This window comes from Sander lucioperca, chromosome 1 (assembly GCF_008315115.2).
Source record: "Sander lucioperca isolate FBNREF2018 chromosome 1, SLUC_FBN_1.2, whole genome shotgun sequence".
Lineage (NCBI taxonomy): Eukaryota > Metazoa > Chordata > Actinopteri > Perciformes > Percidae > Sander > Sander lucioperca.
The window spans coordinates 39,918,910-39,939,441 of record NC_050173.1 but is presented as its reverse complement, the minus strand read 5'-3'; the positions used below and the strand labels follow the sequence as shown (position 1 = coordinate 39,939,441).

The following is a 20,532-nucleotide window of genomic DNA, read 5'->3' as shown; positions in this document are numbered from 1 at the left end:
TTTATGCAGCTATTTCTACCTTTTTCTGAATCAATTTATGCTGGAAATATCTTTATGTACAGGAAAACATAGATGACAATCCAAATATAAAAACATAATGGAATATAATGCAGTAAGGCTTTCTGTATGGCTTTCAACTATTTATTCTCCTGTAGATTGATTTTACTAATTACTGAGTCTGCACACATGTAGGCATAATTTACTCCTCCCTCCTCTTTTGCGACTTTTGTTTGCGAAGTTACCTCTTCAAATGTGCATGTGACACTTATTCACCTCAATAATAATTCATGTTAATTAAATAATAACCCCCTGGACTTTAATAGCACAGATGTGTTTCAGCAACATTTCTGCTCATGTTCAAAATGTGCACATTCAAAATATAACTCATCCCATCTGTGTTCTCTGAGATCTGGACGAGGCGTGATATTTTGAGAAAAATAAAGTCATTGTAGGCTTTTACAAGAATAATGTCGCAATATTTCAGGAAACAATCTACCTGATCAACAGTCTGCCATGCATTATGTTATTGCTCAGCTGATATGGTAGATCTCAGACCTTCTGACAGACACAGAGCACCGTTTGGGTCTCTGATCTCTGGATGAGACAAAGTTCAGGGAAGCGGCTGAACACTGCTTCACATCAAAAGTGGAGAACCGTAAAAATGACAGGAATTCATAGAGCACAAGCGCGACACATCTGCAGCAGCATGCCCGCAACTGAGCGCGTCCATTAGAATTACCTGAAGCTGCACAGACCACGGAAGCCCAGTGCTCAGGGCTTAATTTGAGCCGAAATACGCTGGAACATGTTCCAGCACCTCCGACGTTGGATCCGGAACCTTTTTTATTGGATCCGGCACCTCCTGTGTAACTATGAAAAATGAATTGCCTAAATGAAAAAAATAAATTACTGTTTGTGTAGTGTTCAATGTTGTTATCTGTCTTGTTAGTCTTTATACCCCATAGAAGTTCCACAAAAATCTTGTGTTTGCATTTTCGATGCGTTTTGAGGTGAATTTTCAGGGTAAGACAGAGGGGGGAGAGGGACGGAGGGAGGGGTGGCACTTCAAGTGACACACGCGCTTGTGCTGGTTGAGATTGCTGTTAGCCTCATTTCACTCAGGGGAAAAATGTCAAAAAGACAACAAAGTTTGCTTAACTTGTTCAAATACGCTGGCAAGTTGGATCCCAAACAAGCAAAAAATAATTTCCGCCAATCAAGAATGTGGAGACATTACATTTCGTACCCATGCAGTGCATGTTCTGAAATTAAAATAAACATTGCCCTGATGTACACACAGCGTTGTTTAGGTTTTTTTAGTCAGAGAAGCAAGTAGGCAGTGTAATTTTTTTTTTGTTCTGTTACCTCCAACCCCCGTTTTGAGTCGCCGGATCCACCCCCCCTCCGTGCTCCGGGATCTCCCACTTTACAAATCAAGCACTGCCAGCGCTCATCTCTATTTTTACAGAGAGAGTGGACATTAAGCGACGCACGGGTCTGCTTCAGAGCTCCGTGTGTTCGAGCCTGAACCATAGACTGTAAAAGTCACTTCACGTAAACTTCAGAAACACCGGTTCCTCCACCCTCCGCCAGTTGTTTCATATCACTGAAGGATTCGTATGAAGGAACAGCACAAAGTCTGCTGCAAGCCATCTACATGTTTGTATTACCCTGATTTTAAATGCACTGCTCGTTCATTTGGTATCTTCATGGTCTGGGAAGCACATAATGCAGCAGTGATAAAAAGGCATAATTAGATGGGAGTATATACAGTAGTAGGCATCTGAGAGATCTGCTTTTAATGTCTAGATGAGAGTGAGTAATATAGTTAAAAATATCACAGGGTTTTGTGGAATAAAGGAAGTGATAAAATACTGTAATTTTAATGGGGCACAGCATTTATCATTCATTTTTATATCTCTATTATATCTATGATACATTCTACTATTCCAGTAGAAGGCTCTCACTCTATGGTAGTTCTGCCGCTGCTGGGCAGCGCACAAATAACTCAAGCATAAAGACACATTGTAAACAACAATGTGATTCATACCAACAAATGTTGGCCTATTTAGTCTGCACATACGCACATTAATACAGCAGCAGTGGAGGGCTGATGTCATGTGACACGTGGTGCGTCATAGCACTGCTCATGTAGGGCTTATGCATGGCCCAGAGATAGAGAGACAGTGGCAAATGATAGATCATGTGTGTACACATGTGAAGGACTAGCCCCCCCACCGGGAGAAAACACCATAGTAGCTGTGACGCGGGTAAACATTTATCAACATTTGCTCTGACATCAAACCTCGTCAACAGAGTTCCCCCCAGCCATGTGGGAGAAACTGTGACTCTGGCAGGCCTGAGAAACCTGCTGATCTGGGTTCATGGATGGAACGGTGGATAGTGTAGTTTTCCTTGGAATTAACAGTTTTTCTCATTCTCTCCATCTTCGTCTTTTCATTCTGAACAAGGCAGTAACCCTAATAGTGAGGCAAAGTCCCTCCCTTTCCAGTGGACTATCATGGGACCATTTCTGAAAAAATATGTACTGTACTGAACAGAGAGGGACAAATAATGAATTGAGCCATGAATTATATTGTTCATCAATTTAAAATAATTTGGAAGTCAAGAAAGTATAGAGTATAGTTGCACTTTCTACCGTGATAAATCTGCAATAAAGGTTTCTAAACCAAAAACTCCAAAATCAAACATGTTGCAACAGAAATGTGATCTGCAATTGGGAAACATTGACAACCAAGAGTGTATGTTTAATATATAAACTGCAGTAACCTCTGTTGAATGCATGTATGTATTACAAGTTAAATGGTGTTGAAGCCAACAGTTCACCAGGAAAACAGAGTACTCATCTTGAATGTATGTTGCCTAAAAGTTTTAAGTAAGTTGATAAAATGTTATGTTTGCTATTGCCAACCATTCCGGTTTCTGGGGGTGTTTCCACAGGTTGCAGAGAGAGTAGTCTCACATTGCCAAAAAGACATCTGACATCTGGCGGATTTTCCGGTGGCACCGGAGCAATCCCAGAAATGGAATGTTGTGGATGTAGACTACACAGAGAGTGGTAAAAGCTACCTGCATCCTCCGTAACTTTTGGGAGACGAAGAGAGACGGTGCCGTTGCCCCCCTCTCCGCTGTTGAACAGCGTGGTGTCCAGCATCTGGAACGTGTTGTGAAGGAAATCTTTATAACGTCTTTCTCCTTCAAGACAGCATCATTTGCACATGACTCACATCACATGAGCTTTAAAGTGAGGCTTCTGTTTTCTGTTTTTCTTGTTTTTTTCTTTTTGTTGTTGATGAAAATATTAATCATATTGACAATTTATATTGCCATTCATATTTGTTATTGTTTGATGACCCAGCATACATTTACTGTACTCAACTTAAACTTAAATGAACAACATTAAATCTAAATGCATCTTTGAAATACTTGTATTTACTTTAATTACATTCACCTAACAAACACAGTTTCCATCCAAACATATATTTGTCTTATTGTGCATCGGACAATGACTGGAACACATCCGTAGCAATCTGATCTCAAGAGTCAGGAGCATCATGTGGAGGGGTTTTGCTGACTAGCGTCCATCAGTTCTTCCAAACGTGAAGCACACACGTTGGCGACTTTGGACAGCAAAACATCGAGGGTTAAATGAGTCTGGCGACCACGGCAACAAAAGCGCTAGAAGCGAAGTTATCGGACTCAAAGTCAATAGTTGCATCCTTAAATGACTTGAGGAACACAACCCGTGTTTCCAAAGTGCAAGAATCAGAAAGGAGTTCATTGCCACAGTAGTTATACTACGTGGAATGTGCCTTGGTGATAGGTGCATACATACACAAACAAACATATTAAACATTAATAAGATTAAATAATACAGAAACAGAGACAAATATATACATGGTACATTATATTCTGCATGGTCCCGATACTTAGCTAGTCTCTTACATCTGTGGCCGCCATCGCTGTGTCCTGTGTTTCACTGAGCATCCAACATATAGCTACTGGTTAGATACTAAAACATTCTTATTCTTCTTTGTTTTTCACATAACAGCTATTGGATACAAATAGAGCTCAACGGTGCGTTTTTAACAACTCTGGTTCTGGAAGGGTTTTTCCCCATTGATTTGTTCCATTGACATTTCAAATATTGCTTAGGGACCGTTCAGTATTTATGGAATGGACCACCAGAGGAAACTAGGGGAGGGTCATGTGTTTTTATTCTTTGTTGATGGGAGGGTCATCCAATTTTTTGATTCATGAGAAGAGCAAAATTTCAAAGTGGCTTGTTTGGCGCGTATTTATCCATGTAGCTCCATGTAGCTCTCTCAGTCTCGGCCCCTATCGCTAGCAGATGGGTCCCTCCCTGTTTAGTCAGCCAGACCTGTAGCTTAGAGACCGTGGAATTTCTCAAACTGAATAAATCCCGCTCGCACATATAAACACAAAACTGCTTTGCTAGCTCAATCGTGTTGTAACTAAGACTTCTGCTGAAAAAATAATTTTATTCATTAGCATGATTGCCGTACTGTTTAGTTCAAAAACATCCAAAACACCGTACGAAAACATAGCTGACCAGACGCAAGCTTTTATTTTGAAAAGCGGAAACTCACGCCGTGGACAGCACCAGCCGGCAGCCGGGAAGGCATGAGATGGGAGGTATATCCTTTCGGTCCCGGTAATTATTTGTGAAAATGTGCAAAGGACAGCCTTTTCAAGGCATTTGAGAAGGAAGGAGTGGTAGCATGCAAGCTCCCAAATTGACGCTCATCTGAGAAATGGAGTTTTGGATAATGTTCAGCTTTGGCAGCTTTACCTATGCTAAAATATGCAATGACTGAGGAAGCCTAGTGACGAGTCCATAGCAACCAGTGTTTAATTACCCAGTGTGTTTTGTTGAATGGTCTCAATGTTTTATTGTTTTATTTCATGTGAATACTAGATACTAGATGAGTAACTTAGTATTTGAAGTAATGCAGAAAGTGTGCATTTAGTTTCCATGCTTATTGTGTTTCCACAACATGGCCACCACACCATAACAGAGGAGTGTGATGCGTCAGATGAGAATGCAGAGGTTTATTCACATACATCATGGCTGTAAATAAACAATGAGAATCTGTACATCTTTGCCAAGCGCAAACCAGTACAATAAATTGTTGGGGAGGGTCATCCCTTTTCTCCCAATCATGTTGGAGGGTCATCCAAAATGTATTGCTGGTGAAGGGAGGGTCAGGTCTATTTTGACTAAAGGTCCCAAAACTCCTCCGGTGGCCCCTTAAATAAATAACCAACTGTCCCTTATATAAAAAGTTTTAAGCCTGGAACCAAGTCAACCAGCTATAAGAGGAATCGTGACCATAACATATTTGAGTTGGCGCAAAAAGAACGTTTTGAAAATGTCATAAAAGTCAAAAGTATAACACTGTGTACAATAACTTCATAGACTTCAATGGTAGAAGCTCGCTGTAGCTGGTCGGGGTTTCGCGCATACAGAAAAACGCTAAACCTTTTCATGGTAACAGCGAGATGGACCAATCAGAGATGTTGCTGTTACACTTAGGATTGTGGGTAGTGTATGTATCTCCATAAGATCGCAAATAAAACATGCCAGAACTTTTCCCAGATCAGCAACTTTGACCATAATTGCCTTATTTTAATTTTCCGTTGGCTGTTCATTATCTTAACCTTAAATAATTGTAAATGATTTGTTATATTAGTCATATTTTTATACCTATTGTAGAGCTCCATGTCCTCCCCACCTATGATTTCAGCCTTGGTTGCAACATATTTTTTTTCCCCTTTGTGTTTTAAGGTTTACAGACGTGCATACAAGTCTAAAACACCTTTCATGGATGCTGATACTTCACTGCTCTGTGTTTCTGTGTACTTGCGTGTTCCCTTTTGTTTTCTGTCACTATGTGTTTTATGTATTTCTGAGTTTGTGTGCTTCTACAGCATCTGTGACTCACAGACAAACAGGACAGCAGGTGGTGTGTGATGTAATATGGGGCACATATAAGTCTGCTGTCTGTCTGCTGGATCTACCTGAGGAGGAAACCGGAGACAACTCACTGGCAAACTGGACCCCTAATGGGTTCAGCTTTTAGAGATGTCTAAATATGCACATTGAAACTTTTCTCTTGGCTTTAAAGAGTGCAGAAGTTGAGACCTTTTCTTCATGGGTTTTCTCTGAGAGACTGAAGCCGGAACGATTTTTATGACCAATTTTGTTCAAAGTGAACATTTGATTGATCTTAGTAATACTCAACAGTAGTGTATCTGCGATTAGTGAGCAGAGGATGTCATCGCCAGGTTCCAAGCTCCCTCTGCTGCTCTATGGCATCCTCCTGTGCAGCTCCTTTGCTCCGCTGCCAGTCATCAGCAGTAAGAGACGGAGCATAGGGACTGGCGGGCCAGTGGCTCGGGATGGCTCCTGGGACAAGAGGGAGGAGACAGCTAGAGACGGAGAATACCTGCTGGGGATAAAGAGACTGAGAAGGCTTTACTGTAACGTGGGCATTGGCTTCCACATTCAGGTCTTACCGAACGGCAAGATCACAGGCGTGCATAATGAAAACAGATACAGTAAGTCATTTTGCCTTTCAAATAAATGTACAAATGTAACCAAGACTTGAGTAAGTAGATTGGGGCCATTGGGTCCAGTGGTTTCTGTATGGGTTGTTTAAATGCTTTTTCATTAGCAAATATGTGCTTATTTTAACAATTAAATGCAAAGCATGTCCAATAATATCTGGTCAGTTTATGTGAATAGATAATATGGAATTCACTTGGGCATTACTGGAAAATGTGGAGCAACGATTCCTAAATGTAAAATATGATATTCAATATATCAAACAGAGCTTCTGGTGGTGTCATTTACAAACTGCACAGTCCTTTATACTGATTCAGGGTGTGTGTGTGTGTGTGTGTGTGTGTGTGTGTGTGTGTGTGTGTGTGTGTGTGTGTGTGTGTGTGTGTGTGTGTGTGTGTGTGTGTGTGTGTTGGATTTCTGTCCAACTTGATGCCGACTTGCTGTGATGTCATATATAACGTCACAAGATAGAGGCAGCAGCAGTTTTTGCGCATGATGGGAAACGTCTGGATTTCTAGTTCATTAGCTCAGATGTTTAGCCGGAAACATGACAATAAAGTCTTCTTCATGTTCTGTTTATTTGAAAATATTTAGATATGCTCTGTGAACAGATCGTATATTCTGTGCTAGATAACTTTTATGACCCCGTAGAGGCCGATTACATTCATTCCAAATGTAGCCTTTGATAACAGAACCTGAAGGATTTTACTCTTGTAACATAATAACACAAAATATCTGCTAACAGGTACATGAGGAGTCAGAAAATAACCTCTTTATGGGCACTCTAACTGTACCTGACCGAAGGAATGAATGATGAAAAATATTTTACTTCATTTTACCTAAATCTGCATTATTATTTTTATAAGACTCTCATATTTCCATCCCATTCTGAGTGACTTCCTGCCAGAGACCCAGCGCTCTGGTTACACCGATGATGTGATTACGACTTGTGATAAGTGATGCATTTCTTCTAATTACAATTCAAGCAATTATTCAGTTGGAATACTGACATGATAAGCCAACAAGTCATCCCTGCTGAGTATAATCAGCCACTCTACACAGCATTTCAAATCCAGACTAGAGGTCGGACAGAAGCTATACACTGATGTTAAGCAATTTCAGATCAGTGTTTTCAGACTGACCAAGTCCCAGACTCACACAGACTACCTTTATCTGTGGGAAGGCCAGCTGCTGGCCGTGACTAGCCCTAACATCTCTGCTTTCTCTGTTCTTGGGGATCAATCCAGTCTTACCTCTGTTTGGCTGCCTGTCAGCAGCAAAAACTGTAGCGGTGTAGCTAGTCTCACATTGCCAGACCTTCCTCCACAGCGCTGCGGAGGAGGGTCTGGCTAGTGCACACAGCACTCCGGTATAGGATACAAACTTGCTCTGGTTTATTGGCATTTCTTTAAACCAATCACAATCATCTTGGGCGGCGCTAAGCGCCGGACGGAGCCACGGTGCCTCTGCAAAATAGCTTTGGGGAAGGAACTTGTTTTGGTGGAACATGTGTACGTTCAAAGGTTGTTTTAGTCGTGCAACAGAAAACTCAGATTGGACAGATAGTCTAGCTAGCTGTCTGGATTTACCCTGCAGAGATCTGAGGAGCAGTTAACCATAGTCCTCATAAATCCACCGGAGTTTAGAACGCCAACGCAAAGAAAGAGGAAGGTGACGGACATCCGGCCGAAATGAGTGACATCAGGCGGAATTTCCGGCGCCACCAGAGCAATCCCAGAAGTGGACCATCGCGTATATAGACTGCGGTGTAGCAGTCAGAGTTTAGTAATGTGGTTCTACTGTAATACCAGATAGCGCCACATGTTGGTGTCTCCCTCTGTTTGTGATGTGACTAAAGCTAAGAGCTGTGGCCTTCAGTGTAAACTAACTCCCAGGACTTCTAGCTCTCTGCACCTGCACCAGCCCAGACATCTGTCTTCAGTTCATAGCGATAGCACATATACCATTAATAGGTTCACAACATATAATGTGTGATTTCAACAGCTGTCTGTGGAGAATATGCTTCACTAAGCTAGCCAGAAGAAGTTAGTGTGGTACATTTGATGAAGAGGAAGCGTGTCTGTCAAGAGAATTGCTTCTAAAAACTCTTTGCATGTGGATTGGCCTGTAGTGTGTGTGTTATCTTTAGTTTCGTTGCTGTGGTGCTTTATGGAAGAAGTATTCGCTGACACTGATCCTGATTATAAAAGGTTTATTACATCAAAGATTCCAGCATCAATTTGCAGACTCCATGGAAAGCCCGGAGAGTACCTCAGTCAAAACGGCCACTCTGTCTTGCTGCAGCAAGAACATGGTTTATAAGGGGTACGTTTAGGTAACATGTTAGATAAAGTAAATAGATGTGAGTTGGCAAATAAAGGTCTGAGTCCCTTTGAGGTCAGAGTCTCTTTGGGGGGCTCCAACACTACATATAAAATCATTGATCCCACTCAGCCACCAATCACAGAATCAAATAGAACATCCTTTTCAACACATCACTCCACTGAGAGGAAAATCATTAATCTTAGGTCACTAACACAATGCTCATGATGTCTTAGCACATTTGAGCTTTACACAAACTTTAACCGTATAGGCTCTTCAGATACTACATGTGTAAATGTTTTCTGTTTAGTTCAAAGTGCAACACATGAATCAGCCACCTTCTGTTTAAGGCCTACAGTTTAAATACCTGGGGTGGTGATGGTGCAGTGGATATGACACATGCCTTTGGTGTGGGAGATCTGGGTTCAATTCCCACTGTGATACATCAACCAATGTGTCCCTGAGCAAGACACTTAACTCCTAGTTGCTCCAGAGGTGTGTGACCTCTGACATATATATAGCAATTGTAAGTCACTTTGGACGAAAGTGTCAGCTAAATGACATGTAATGTAATGAAAGATAAATGTGCTTTAAAACAAAAACATGAAGTGCATCACTTATGCAAGATGCTGAGGATACATGAACATTATTCAGGGGCTTTCCACTGCTCCTGTTCAAATCTTTTTGGGACTATACAGCCCTTCTGAGGCAATCTTAGTAAGCATTATTAGTGTCCCATTTACTTTGAACTTCCGTTTATGCTGCTGATCATTTCCATGTTTTATCCTAGGCCTTCTAGAAATGTCCCCCGTGGAGAGAGGAGTGCTGACTCTGTTTGGAGTGAGAAGCGGCCTCTTCATCGCCATGAGCGACAAAGGGAAACTCTACGGCTCGGTAAGAACGGATCAGGCCTCGTTCATTTGTTACAAGATGTGTGACCTGAACTGAAAGTGGCAGAATTCTTTGCACAGATGTCTTCCATAAGCAGTGTAATGATATGGTGGAAAGTCAAACAGCATCATCTCCATGCTGGGATGTGTGAGGGTCTCTGGTTTCTACACATCTGAATGCTGTAACCTGGATGTTCACTGAAGTATGGAAAGATTCCTTAAGGTAGTTGAGTCCCCTGTCTGCGAACAAAGTAAAAAAAAGCTCATCTCGGACCTGAGCTTCAACTAGCTGAACCTACGGGCTTGATTCTGCTAGTGGCACTGTAAGTAGTAATGGGGGATGATGTGGACCAGAAGCTAAACTAACAACCTGCATGAACAGGTATTACAAAATAATGTTTAAAAATGTAAATAAAGCATTTTAATCAGATACAACATACTCCAACCAGAAATTACAGAAAATCTGTCTGCACTGATCTATAAATGAAAGAGTGATTCTTCTCACTAACTGTCCACAGCTGCTTTACGTGTGTGTGTGTGTGTGTGTGTGTGTGTGTGTGTGTGTGCGTGTGTGCTTGTGTGTGTGTGTGTGTGTGTGTGTGTGTGTGTGTGTGTGCGTGCGTGCTTGTGTGTGTGTGTGTGTGTGTGTGTGTGTGTGTGTGTGTGTGTGTGTGTGTGTGTGTGTGTGTGTGCGTGCGTGTGTGTGTGTGAGTGTGTGTGTGTGTGTGTGTGTGTGTGTGAGAAAACCTCTTTCAGTTCATGAAATCCCTGCAGCTACGTGAAGCAGCAGCTTAGACACATCTGTCCACTGTGTGTATCAGGATTAAAACATCACATTACACTATTCTGTTGCTCATGTGGGAGATATTGCATTATGACCTCCATTCAAACTTTTCTGGCAATAATGATAATGTTTTGTGGCTTTTTATGGCCTTTAATTGACAGGATAGCTTGAAGACAGGAAAGGGGAGAGAGAGGGGGTATGACACGGAGCAAAGGGCCGCGGGTTGGACTTGAACCCACGGCCACTGCAAAGGACTCAGCCTACATGGGGGGCAGACGCTACTGGGTGAGATAGAGGTCGCCCCACAAAAGTTAAGTTATGATGCAAACTTTGCGATGTTACATTAATTACAATATGATGCCATCCGATTCAATATGAGATCAAGTAGAATTGTAACTTATAAAATGTCATCTAAAATAGCAAAAAAAAAAGAGTTGTGCTGTGATTGTTGTTGCTAAAGTAAAGCAGGATTGTTACTGTTACTCTTATTCAGTCTCTTTTTCATCTTATCACTATTAATACACTTCCCTAAATGTATCCAGATCTCAGAAGCCCCTCCAGCAGCACACTTGGCAGATAGGTTCAAAGTCTCACTCACTTGTCAGGCAAGAACTGCATGCAACAGAAACTAAAGAGATCAGACAATTCTGATCACAAGATTTGCCGCCAATTTATGTTATGATGCGGCTTATTTTCTGAAAATCTTCACAAATCAAGTTTGCTATACTGTAATCAAATGTGATGTATATGTTTCTCAGGGATCCACAAGTTCAAAGAGTTTACATCTCATACTAAAGATCTGTTTCTGATTTAAAATGCTTTACATTGATATATAGATTTGGGACACATATTTGATGATGCAATGGGGCCACTGCCTAATGACAGTATCGTACCGCAGCATCCTCCAGCTTGTCACATTGGGAAACACCTGACGAGATGTTTCAATGAGCAGTAACAGTATTATTAAGGTGTCCGTTAGTGATGGTGTGATTTGAACACACTGTTACCTGTGTAGACATGCAAGTGTAGATGTGAGGTGTCAGAGATCTGTGCACGGCACCTTGACGATACAGAACAGACCAACAACTTTGGCAAGGTGCAACATGAGCCCTCGTCCAACAGCCATCTAACGATTGCACGCCTAATGTGAACACTTTGAAACAGACTCACGCAGCCGTCTGCCTCGTACATCCAGAATCCAGAACATCTAGACCACATGTCTCAAACTCAAGGCCCGGGGGCCGAAACCAGCCCCTCTCTGATTTGGCCCGCGTTACAATGTAGGTTCACAATAAATTTTGGCCCCCTTGTTGTTCGCCAAACCAAACAGACAGGAAACTGTTTTCAGACTGTTATTACGCGAGACTCAGAAATTCCCCCAGAACCAGAGAGATTGCATATTCAGGCTGTGAAACATGTAAAAAAAATTTAATCATCGTTTTGCTTGATTTGCTAAACTCTATGATAGCTAAGGAACTCTTTGGTGACTTTTTAGTGCTTTATGTCAACCGAATTGTGACAAAAGTCGAAAAGAATGAAAAAAAAAAGCAACAAAAAGTTACAAAAACAACAAATTAATAAAAATTTAAAAAATCACAAAAACGTCTGAGAAAGCCACAAAAAAGTCGTAAAAAGCTACAAAAATGACGACAAAAGCGACATGCAGTATACAGTCAAAGATATTTGACTTTTTTCGATGTCTGCATGTCAAAACATTAGCATAAATGGGAAGAATCCTGGGGCCCCTTTTTGCAATATCTGGACCCAATTTGATTTTATTTATGCAAGTAAGTATGCACTGATTTGGTCTATGCCGGTCTTTGTTTTTTGTATGCATACTACTGGACATCTTTGGGTTTCGGTTTCTTTGGCTTGGGGTTAAGATGAGTTGGGCATACTTGTACCTCTCCCCCCCCTTGTGTTTGTGTGTGTCTGTCGGGACCCGACGGTATCCAACGGGCCAGGTTCGGACAGATATTTAGAAATGATGTTGGGGTTCGGGTCGGGCTCTGTCACATCAGCGCGATAAGGCATTGAACATTTTAAATTTAAAAAAGCTTATTATGTAGGTGCACGCCTGTGTTAACGTGCGCTTGTTGCCCCGTGTGCGCTGATGCGCTCATCTGGTGACATTTCCGAATGTCTTCCTACAGTTGCTTAAAAGTAAAAGTGGACTTTCCACACAAACAAGCGCACATGTGTCATTAGTATGAGAAAAAAAAACGAGATTTTAACTGTGTCAGGCTCGGGCCGGGCTCGGACAGAAAAATGCTGCCCGATCCGCACTCTAGTCTGTACGTGTGTATGTGAGCATGCTTGTTTGTTTCATTTGTATTTTGGGTGTTGATTTTTATATATTTTGTTCATATGTTGTCAAAAAAACATCAATAAATACAATCTTAAAAAATTCATTTAGCCTTATGATCAGATTATAGACACTGAACTGTTTATGTGTTATATCTAACACACATTTACTCCACATCACAGAGAACATTTTAAAATAACTTAATTATTTAATAAATTTTAAATAATTTTTTTTTATTTGCTTGGAAATAAACAACCCATAACTGTTCAAATTAATTTCAAATAACAATTGTTCTAATAACAATAACAAATAATTAAACTGAGATGAAACTAATAATAATTCAAATACAATGCTCAGAAATGGGATCTAAAAGTATGAGAACTATTAATATCCAGATGACGCAGATCCCCGGTGTCCGCTGCTTCTGTCTGATTTTATTGCATGTCTCAGTGATGGTACGTGGTTTCCTCTGGCCCCGAGCCACAGGTGTAATGTTTTATTTGGTAACATTGGAGTGATCAGCTCCAGTTAAAGTTGTTGTGAATGCTACCTGAGGCTAATGCAGTCATAATCCAAAAACCAGTTAGTCATCCAACAGTTAGTCATCCACTTACTCATCTAACAGCAGGCCTGTAGGTAGGTGGTTGGTTGGGGGGGGGGCGATAAATTGACCTTTGGCTGAAGCTGCTCACAGACCTCTGTGAGGGAGCCTGCCAAGCCACTGTGGGGTCTCCCTCCTTATATTAGTTTATACTAGTATTATAAGTACCATTTTTTGCTTTCCCATACCAAGTACCGATCCAATACCAGTGTGTCACATATTTTATTATGTTTTAACAGCTGTCTATTACTATCCCTGTATGGATGTGATGATTGCCGTCATTGTTGTCGGCCTGGCTCAGGTTAAACTCTTTGTGAAACATGAACAAACACAAACAATGAATGCCATAGAACTTTCTTTTATAATCCAGTTTGACAGTCAGTGATAACAGAAAAAAACCCATAAATAAACAAATTTAAAGTAGATCTTCTTCAGTATGAAATGGTTAGTTCTTGTTGGACAATGTATGGGTTACACTATTGTGTTGTGGCTGCTGTAATATGTTTTCTTTATTCTTTATTTTGTGCAGAGTAGAGTATGTTGTGTGTGGACATTGAGAGCGGAAGCTGTGGATGAAATAACTTTTTTATTGGTGTCATGTAATTCTGTGTGGGATGGGGCCACTTAGTGGCATGACACGTAATTAAAATATCATAAAAGGCAAAATTTTGTGGTATCGGATCGGTGCATAATCTCCAGTACTCGCCGATACCGATACCAGCATTTCAGGCAGTATCAGAGGGTTTTCAGATACTGGTATCAGTATAGGAACAACTCTAAGTATAAGTATCTATGGTGAGGGTGACACAACGAGGACAGCTCCTAACCCTGATACCATTTCTCCACACAGCTAAGATATCTGACTGTGTGTAGAACTGAAATGCTTCTCCGTAGGACAGGGTGGCCTGCTGTCGCCTTCTCTAACCTGCATGTGTCCGCTTACAGCTGCTGCCACCATGAGACAAACTCCTGATTTTAACAAGATCCCTTTCTTTTGAAAAGAAATATTTTTCATGTTATGAAGTCCTTTTCTCTTTATTACTACAAACATGATTTAGTTTAAACAATGAAATGGAAACTTAGAAAATTGGACAATTGGGGGGAAAAAATGTCTCATTCTAACAAGAAACTGAGCAATATTTGTCATGGTGGATGCAATACACAATACCACAACAGTGTCCATATCTTCTGGTGTAGGCGGGTACATTGTATTGTCTGTTGCAACCCTTTCATGGGCATATTATTGTAGCAATATTATTTCCAAATGTGTGTGCCAATCTGTACTCAAAAAACTGAATGTAAATGGCCTTTTATTAATGAGTGAAAACTCATATAGCTGGAAAAACAGATGTTGATGAAGGAAAAACTGCCACGTGCCTTAAAGGATCAGTGTTTGTGAATTATGATTCTGATGTGTCATCAGGAAAGGTGGAAGTTGTCTTACAAACCGTCCTAAACAATGGCCACATTCCAGAAACTGAAACAATGATTAGTATTGATTTGATAAATGATCACTTTGTTTTATGAATTAAAATATGTAGAAAATATTGAAAAGGTCCAGAGAAGAGCTACTGAATTAATCCCAGGAATGAAACATATGTTGTATGAAGAAAGATTGAGAAAACTAAGCTTACCGACTCTTGTATACAGAAGATACAGAAAAGATATGATTGAGGTGTATAAGCTTATATTATATACAGATATATATCTTTCATTTTTGGACCGATGGAGGTATGATTAAAGAGGGAATTATTTAAAGCTTTACCACAGAACATGCTTGTCTGAAAAGAAAGAATTTCTTCAGACTTTGTGCTGTAAAACCATGGAAGGAGCTTCCAGAAGAATCAGAAGAATAGGGTGTATACATAGTGTGTGTTAAAAGAAAAAAAGATGTAATGTACAATTATAAAGCTGGTTTGTAATTTATGTAACTTATTTATGAAATGTAAGTAATTTTTAAACATGAACGGAATGTGCTTTCAAATTTGTTGATATCATTTTTGGTTTTGTGTTGTTTGAGTCTGGAACAGAGGATTTTATATCCTGTACCAGAAAATGTTCAATACATTTCAATACATTTTCCTCGTCTTTCTCTCCTCAGGGCCACTACAACGATGAATGCAAGTTCAAGGAGAATCTCTTGGCCAACAACTATAACGCGTATGAATCAGCTGCCTACCCCGGCATGTACATCGGCCTCAGCAAGACCGGCAAGACCAAAAGAGGCAACCGGGTCACACCGACCATGACCATGACACACTTCCTTCCCAGGATATGAATTTTAAGATCAAAACTCTCAGCAGTACAGAAGAAAGCCAAGGCCACTGTGTTCTCCTTCTACAACTAACACAACGCAACACAAACTGCTTCAAACGATTTTGCCCAATCACGAGCTAACCGATGCTGTAGGCAACGTTTGCACCGACCACAGAACAGTCATGTGGCTTCAACATGGCTGTGAATATAGACTCCAATGGCCAGAATACAAAGCAGTATGAGTGTTAGCATTGCTATCAGTAAAAATAGACTCTATACAAATATTCAGGGGGCAGCATATGGAGTTTGGGACGGTTCCAGGAAATATGGATTCATGCTGCAGGTGCTCGACTGAAATAATCAGGGCCCAAATCATTATTATCGTATTTGAGTTGTTTCCATTACCTGTCTCAGGTAGCTGAGGTGGTAGCCATATAAAGCACCCAGCTAGCAGGGAACGTTCCCACCACATTGGCTAACGTTACCCACAAGTTCTAATAATGTTTTAAAGGAAAGGTTGTAATCTAATGTTCAGAGAACGTTTAAAGCCCAGTTCAGACAGGACGAAACTGTTTAGAACGTTGCAGGGAAAAGTTGCAGCGGTCTGAACTGGCCCATCTCAGCTGGTGTCGCTGCGACTCAGCTGGTCGAGTCTCCAGAGGCTGGTTTTAGAACATAAGAGACGTCACCTGCTTCAACAGCCAATAGAGAAGTCAGATGGTAAAGTCAGCTATAAACTATAGAAATGAAATGATCAATAATCCATTTTATTTTAATGTTACAGCTGGTCGACATTGTAGAGTTTTAGACGGAGCCTCTTCGACCGCCCGAATGCACGGTAACGTTATATTGTCAAGCGAGATAGAGAGTGACTGAAGAACGTTAGAACAAAGCCGTGAATCAGAGAAATAAAACGTGTCTTGTAGTAAGCATCTCAATATCACTAACGTTATCCACATTCATATTTAGACGAAACAAATGATATATCCAGCTACAAGTCGAAAGTTAGAACGGGAGTACGAAGAGTCGTTGCTATGGAGATGATAGATTGTCTCGTCTTGTCTCATTGGTGTGAACTGGCAGGTCTCAGAACGCTGCAGACGGGCTCGTTGCAAGTAGTTGCAAGTTTCAACTCGTATCGTCACAAATCTTTGGTCTGTACTGGGCTTAAAGGATGTTAGGCATTAACGTTTTAAAAAGGTTTTCACCAAACATTTTTAGAATGTTTTTATAGAATGTTATCCTACCTTTAAAAAAAAAGAAGATTCTGGGAACCAAAAGAAAACTTCCCACTAAAAACATTACGAGAACAGTGCATGATAACATTCTTAGAACGTTCTTGGAACAAAACAATTCTAGCTGGCCATTTAACCATCAGGTTAGTAAGTAAGTATTATTTTATTTGCACAGATCATTTAGAGCTAATGGTGAGACTCTTCATGAGCCATTATCTTTATTCATCACCACCTTATTAATAAACCTACACAGCCCTATTTATCAGCTGTCCATCTCACATGTGTCTGACTGAACCAATATGGTTGTTATTTAGCTGGATACCCAGGCGGGATCATGGGCTCATGTTCACTTGCATTTCATGTGTGTAACTGCAACCAGAAGTCTTTTTTAGGCTTAAAGCTTAAGGTTATTGTGTACCGGGCTCTGAGCACTGCCAAACCACTGCTGACCCCACAACAGCACTGATTAACAGGCTCAATGCATCCAACGTAGACGTTAACAAATTAGCCAGCCGGGAGCCAGTCTTAATAACTCTCTGAGCTAATGAGACAATACTTTCACAGTATTTATTCAAGAGAGTTATTTTTAGCATTGACTCCCGACAGCTGACGCCTGACATGTGTTCTGATGTTGGCTGTTCAGTTATAATGTTGGTTATTAGAAAGTTGGTATGATATTCTTTTTTAATGAAGGGACATTGTACAATGGATTTTTCATTTCATTTCAAGGAAATGCCATTAAAAAGATGGGAAAATACTAAAGTACATGTAATATATATATATATGTGTGGAAAAGCATTGGTCAAATAAAATTATTCTCCTTTATTTGTTTAAAGTGAATGGATGCAGAGTTATAAAATACATAAAGGCCAGGAGGACATGCTGATATACAACTCAAATACGTCTTACATGATACTGATGTCAGGGAATAGGCTTTTACTGCGATACTGCTGTCTAAAATTATATTTTTGCCTAAATTCTGTCTCCTATTCCCAGAAGCAGAAATTAACAGGCTAAAATATTTGATCTTATATCACATATTTTAATTGGCTGTTTGTCTGTGCCTTCAGCTCCTCTTGCCCTGGATATTGTAATTCAGCAGCAAGGCTTCTTCCGAACACCAAACGCAGAGATATCTCTTCGTCCCCCGGGCTGGACAACACCGGCTCCCCCTCATTGGCTATGAAATCAAATGTGTGATAATTTAACACCAAGGCCCATCAGCTCTGACAACTACACACTGTTTAAAGTTCCACATTCAGTCATTTTTTTTATCATTTAGGATATTTCTTTCATTGTTTTATGTTGTAATTTATTTTGTTTTAACTCTCAGTGCTTTGGTTGGATTGATAATTGACGGCTCTAAATAAACCATTGTTGAAATTGCTTTGCTTCGATTATTTTCAGGTTAGACACATTTTGGATGTATTTAGTATTTGACTCAAAAACCTTGCTGCCCACGTCACACCATATTCTGATATTCTACCAGACAGCGGCTGCGTTTAGACGAAAAAGTACTAAAATAAAAGTACTCTATAGCCGCTTTCCGACCGGAAGGATTTTTGCAGTTCCTAGAACATAACGTTCCTAGAACCCTTTTTTTCTCCTGTTCTGACTGGTCCAATTTGGGGATTATTAAGTTCCTCTGGCCACAGTTCCTGTAACTCTTTGAGCTCCTACTTCAGGGCAGGGTCTTTTCCCTTTTCCGCATAGTGGTAGTTAGATGGCTGTGATTATAATAACAAAAGGTCAGTTCCTATGGCCACTTGGCCAGTGTGAATGCAAATGGTAAAAACTGTTTTGGGGGAGAGAAGTTAGTAGAACTGTTTAGAAGTGGACTGTTCCTATAACTACGTTCCTGTAACTACTTGGTCGGAAAGAGGCTTATATGCAGAATAATATACAGTATATTATATGACTGAATAATAATTAGTGATGCATTCATGTGTTAATCACATTATTGTTGCAGCTGGTAAAGCTGGGACTTAATTATGTTATACTGCTGGGTAGTTTAATTTATAATAATACAATATCATTTATAAGTGGATTATATTTTGCTTTAATAATCGAAATCTGCAAATTAACTAGTGCTGACAAAGTGCAATAAAGAGTACAATATTTGCCTCTGAGATGTAGAGGAGTAGAAGTATAAAGTGCAGAAAATAGAAATTCTAAGTGAAGTGCAATTACTCTGCAACTATGCAGTCTGCATGGAGTGTGGCTCGGGTGTGTAGAGTGTCCCTCCGGAGCTCTCCAGTTTGGGGATCCTGGTGTACTAAGGTTGGTCTTGAGCGCCTCAGTTTCCTCCAACCTTTAAAGTACAAGTACCTCAGAAGAGTATAGTGCAGTACTTGAGTAAATGTACTTAGTTACATTCCACCACATGTCAGAATGTTTGCAGGCGGGAGTAGAACACACCCACAGATGAAGAAAGCGAGACCGGAGATGTTACATTTTAGCAAGCTAATTTCATCAGTGATGGAACTTTCAAATTGAACCCTTTTGTTCCAGGAAATAGCATGGTCCCAAATAGCTAGCTGTTAGCACATTGATGTGTATAGTCTAGCACTGGCAGGGGACGCTGCTATGTGATGGCCTGGCATCTCAGGACCAGAGGAAGCGCAGCGACGAGTATGAAGTTGTTCGAGAAGAAAGCTGCACGCAGCAACACCACAGGCCCAACAATCGGCCGTTCCCAATAGGCACGTTTCAACAGGCACATTTTCAATTTTAGTGTGTATACAATTGTGAAAGACTGCATAGTCACACAGAAGTGGTGGTTTGAACTTTGTGCCCACACTTCTTCATTTTCAGAAGACGTTGACCATGGTGCACCTATAATGGTTTGGGTTAGGGTTAGTATTTACATAAACTGCTGTACCTGGTCTTGGCATATGATAAACCTTCACACTCAAACTGTAGTTCCAACCCGTTCTCACTCCCAACTCTTGGTCAGTGTCTCTCAGCGTCAGTGTCTCTCAGCGTCAGATACCGACGCAAAAATCACCCTTCAGCATCTGTATGGAACGCAGAGGGCAGAGCAGCAGCTCGACCACGGTGCTGTAAGATGACGTAGTGTTAAGAGACACAACGGTAGAGAATAGTATGAAAGACAGAAAATCTGTGCAAGGAGGTTGGTGGATGGGTCAATCAACAGGACTTTCACCCAGGAGACCGTACCTTTTGTAACCCCACCAACGATTTCGTCCTGTTCTTCTTGCCGCCAAGAGTCCTGACCAAACAGGTCTAAATATGACGCTAAAAGAGACTTTTTTCGTTGATAACAAGTGCCGAAGGTACCTGACCAAGCTTTGCTTTTTGACGCGATGGGCGTGAGAATATGTTAATAGTTCATGTATCACTGGTACCCGAAGCGACCCCCCCCCCACCACCACCACCACCACTGTTTTTTTGTACTGAACACTTGCTCAGACTGTCTCTACCTCCAGTCCATCAGTACTTTGATGCTGCTTTCATGCTGCGTATGCATCATTATCCCAACTTTTAAACTTGTATTAGTCTTACTATA

The 20,532-nt window shown here is 40.7% G+C and overlaps 1 protein-coding gene across 1 annotated transcript; it reads left to right on the top strand.

The window, feature by feature from the left end:
* Positions 1–6,289: 6,289 nt before the first annotated feature.
* Positions 6,290–16,032, top strand: LOC116064232 (fibroblast growth factor 4-like). Its single transcript, XM_031319282.2, has 3 exons — positions 6,290–6,603; positions 9,723–9,826; positions 15,614–16,032. Exons 1-3 carry the CDS (start codon positions 6,318–6,320, stop codon positions 15,788–15,790), a joined length of 567 nt encoding a protein of 188 aa, XP_031175142.1. The 5' UTR covers positions 6,290–6,317; the 3' UTR covers positions 15,791–16,032.
* Positions 16,033–20,532: the final 4,500 nt, after the last annotated feature.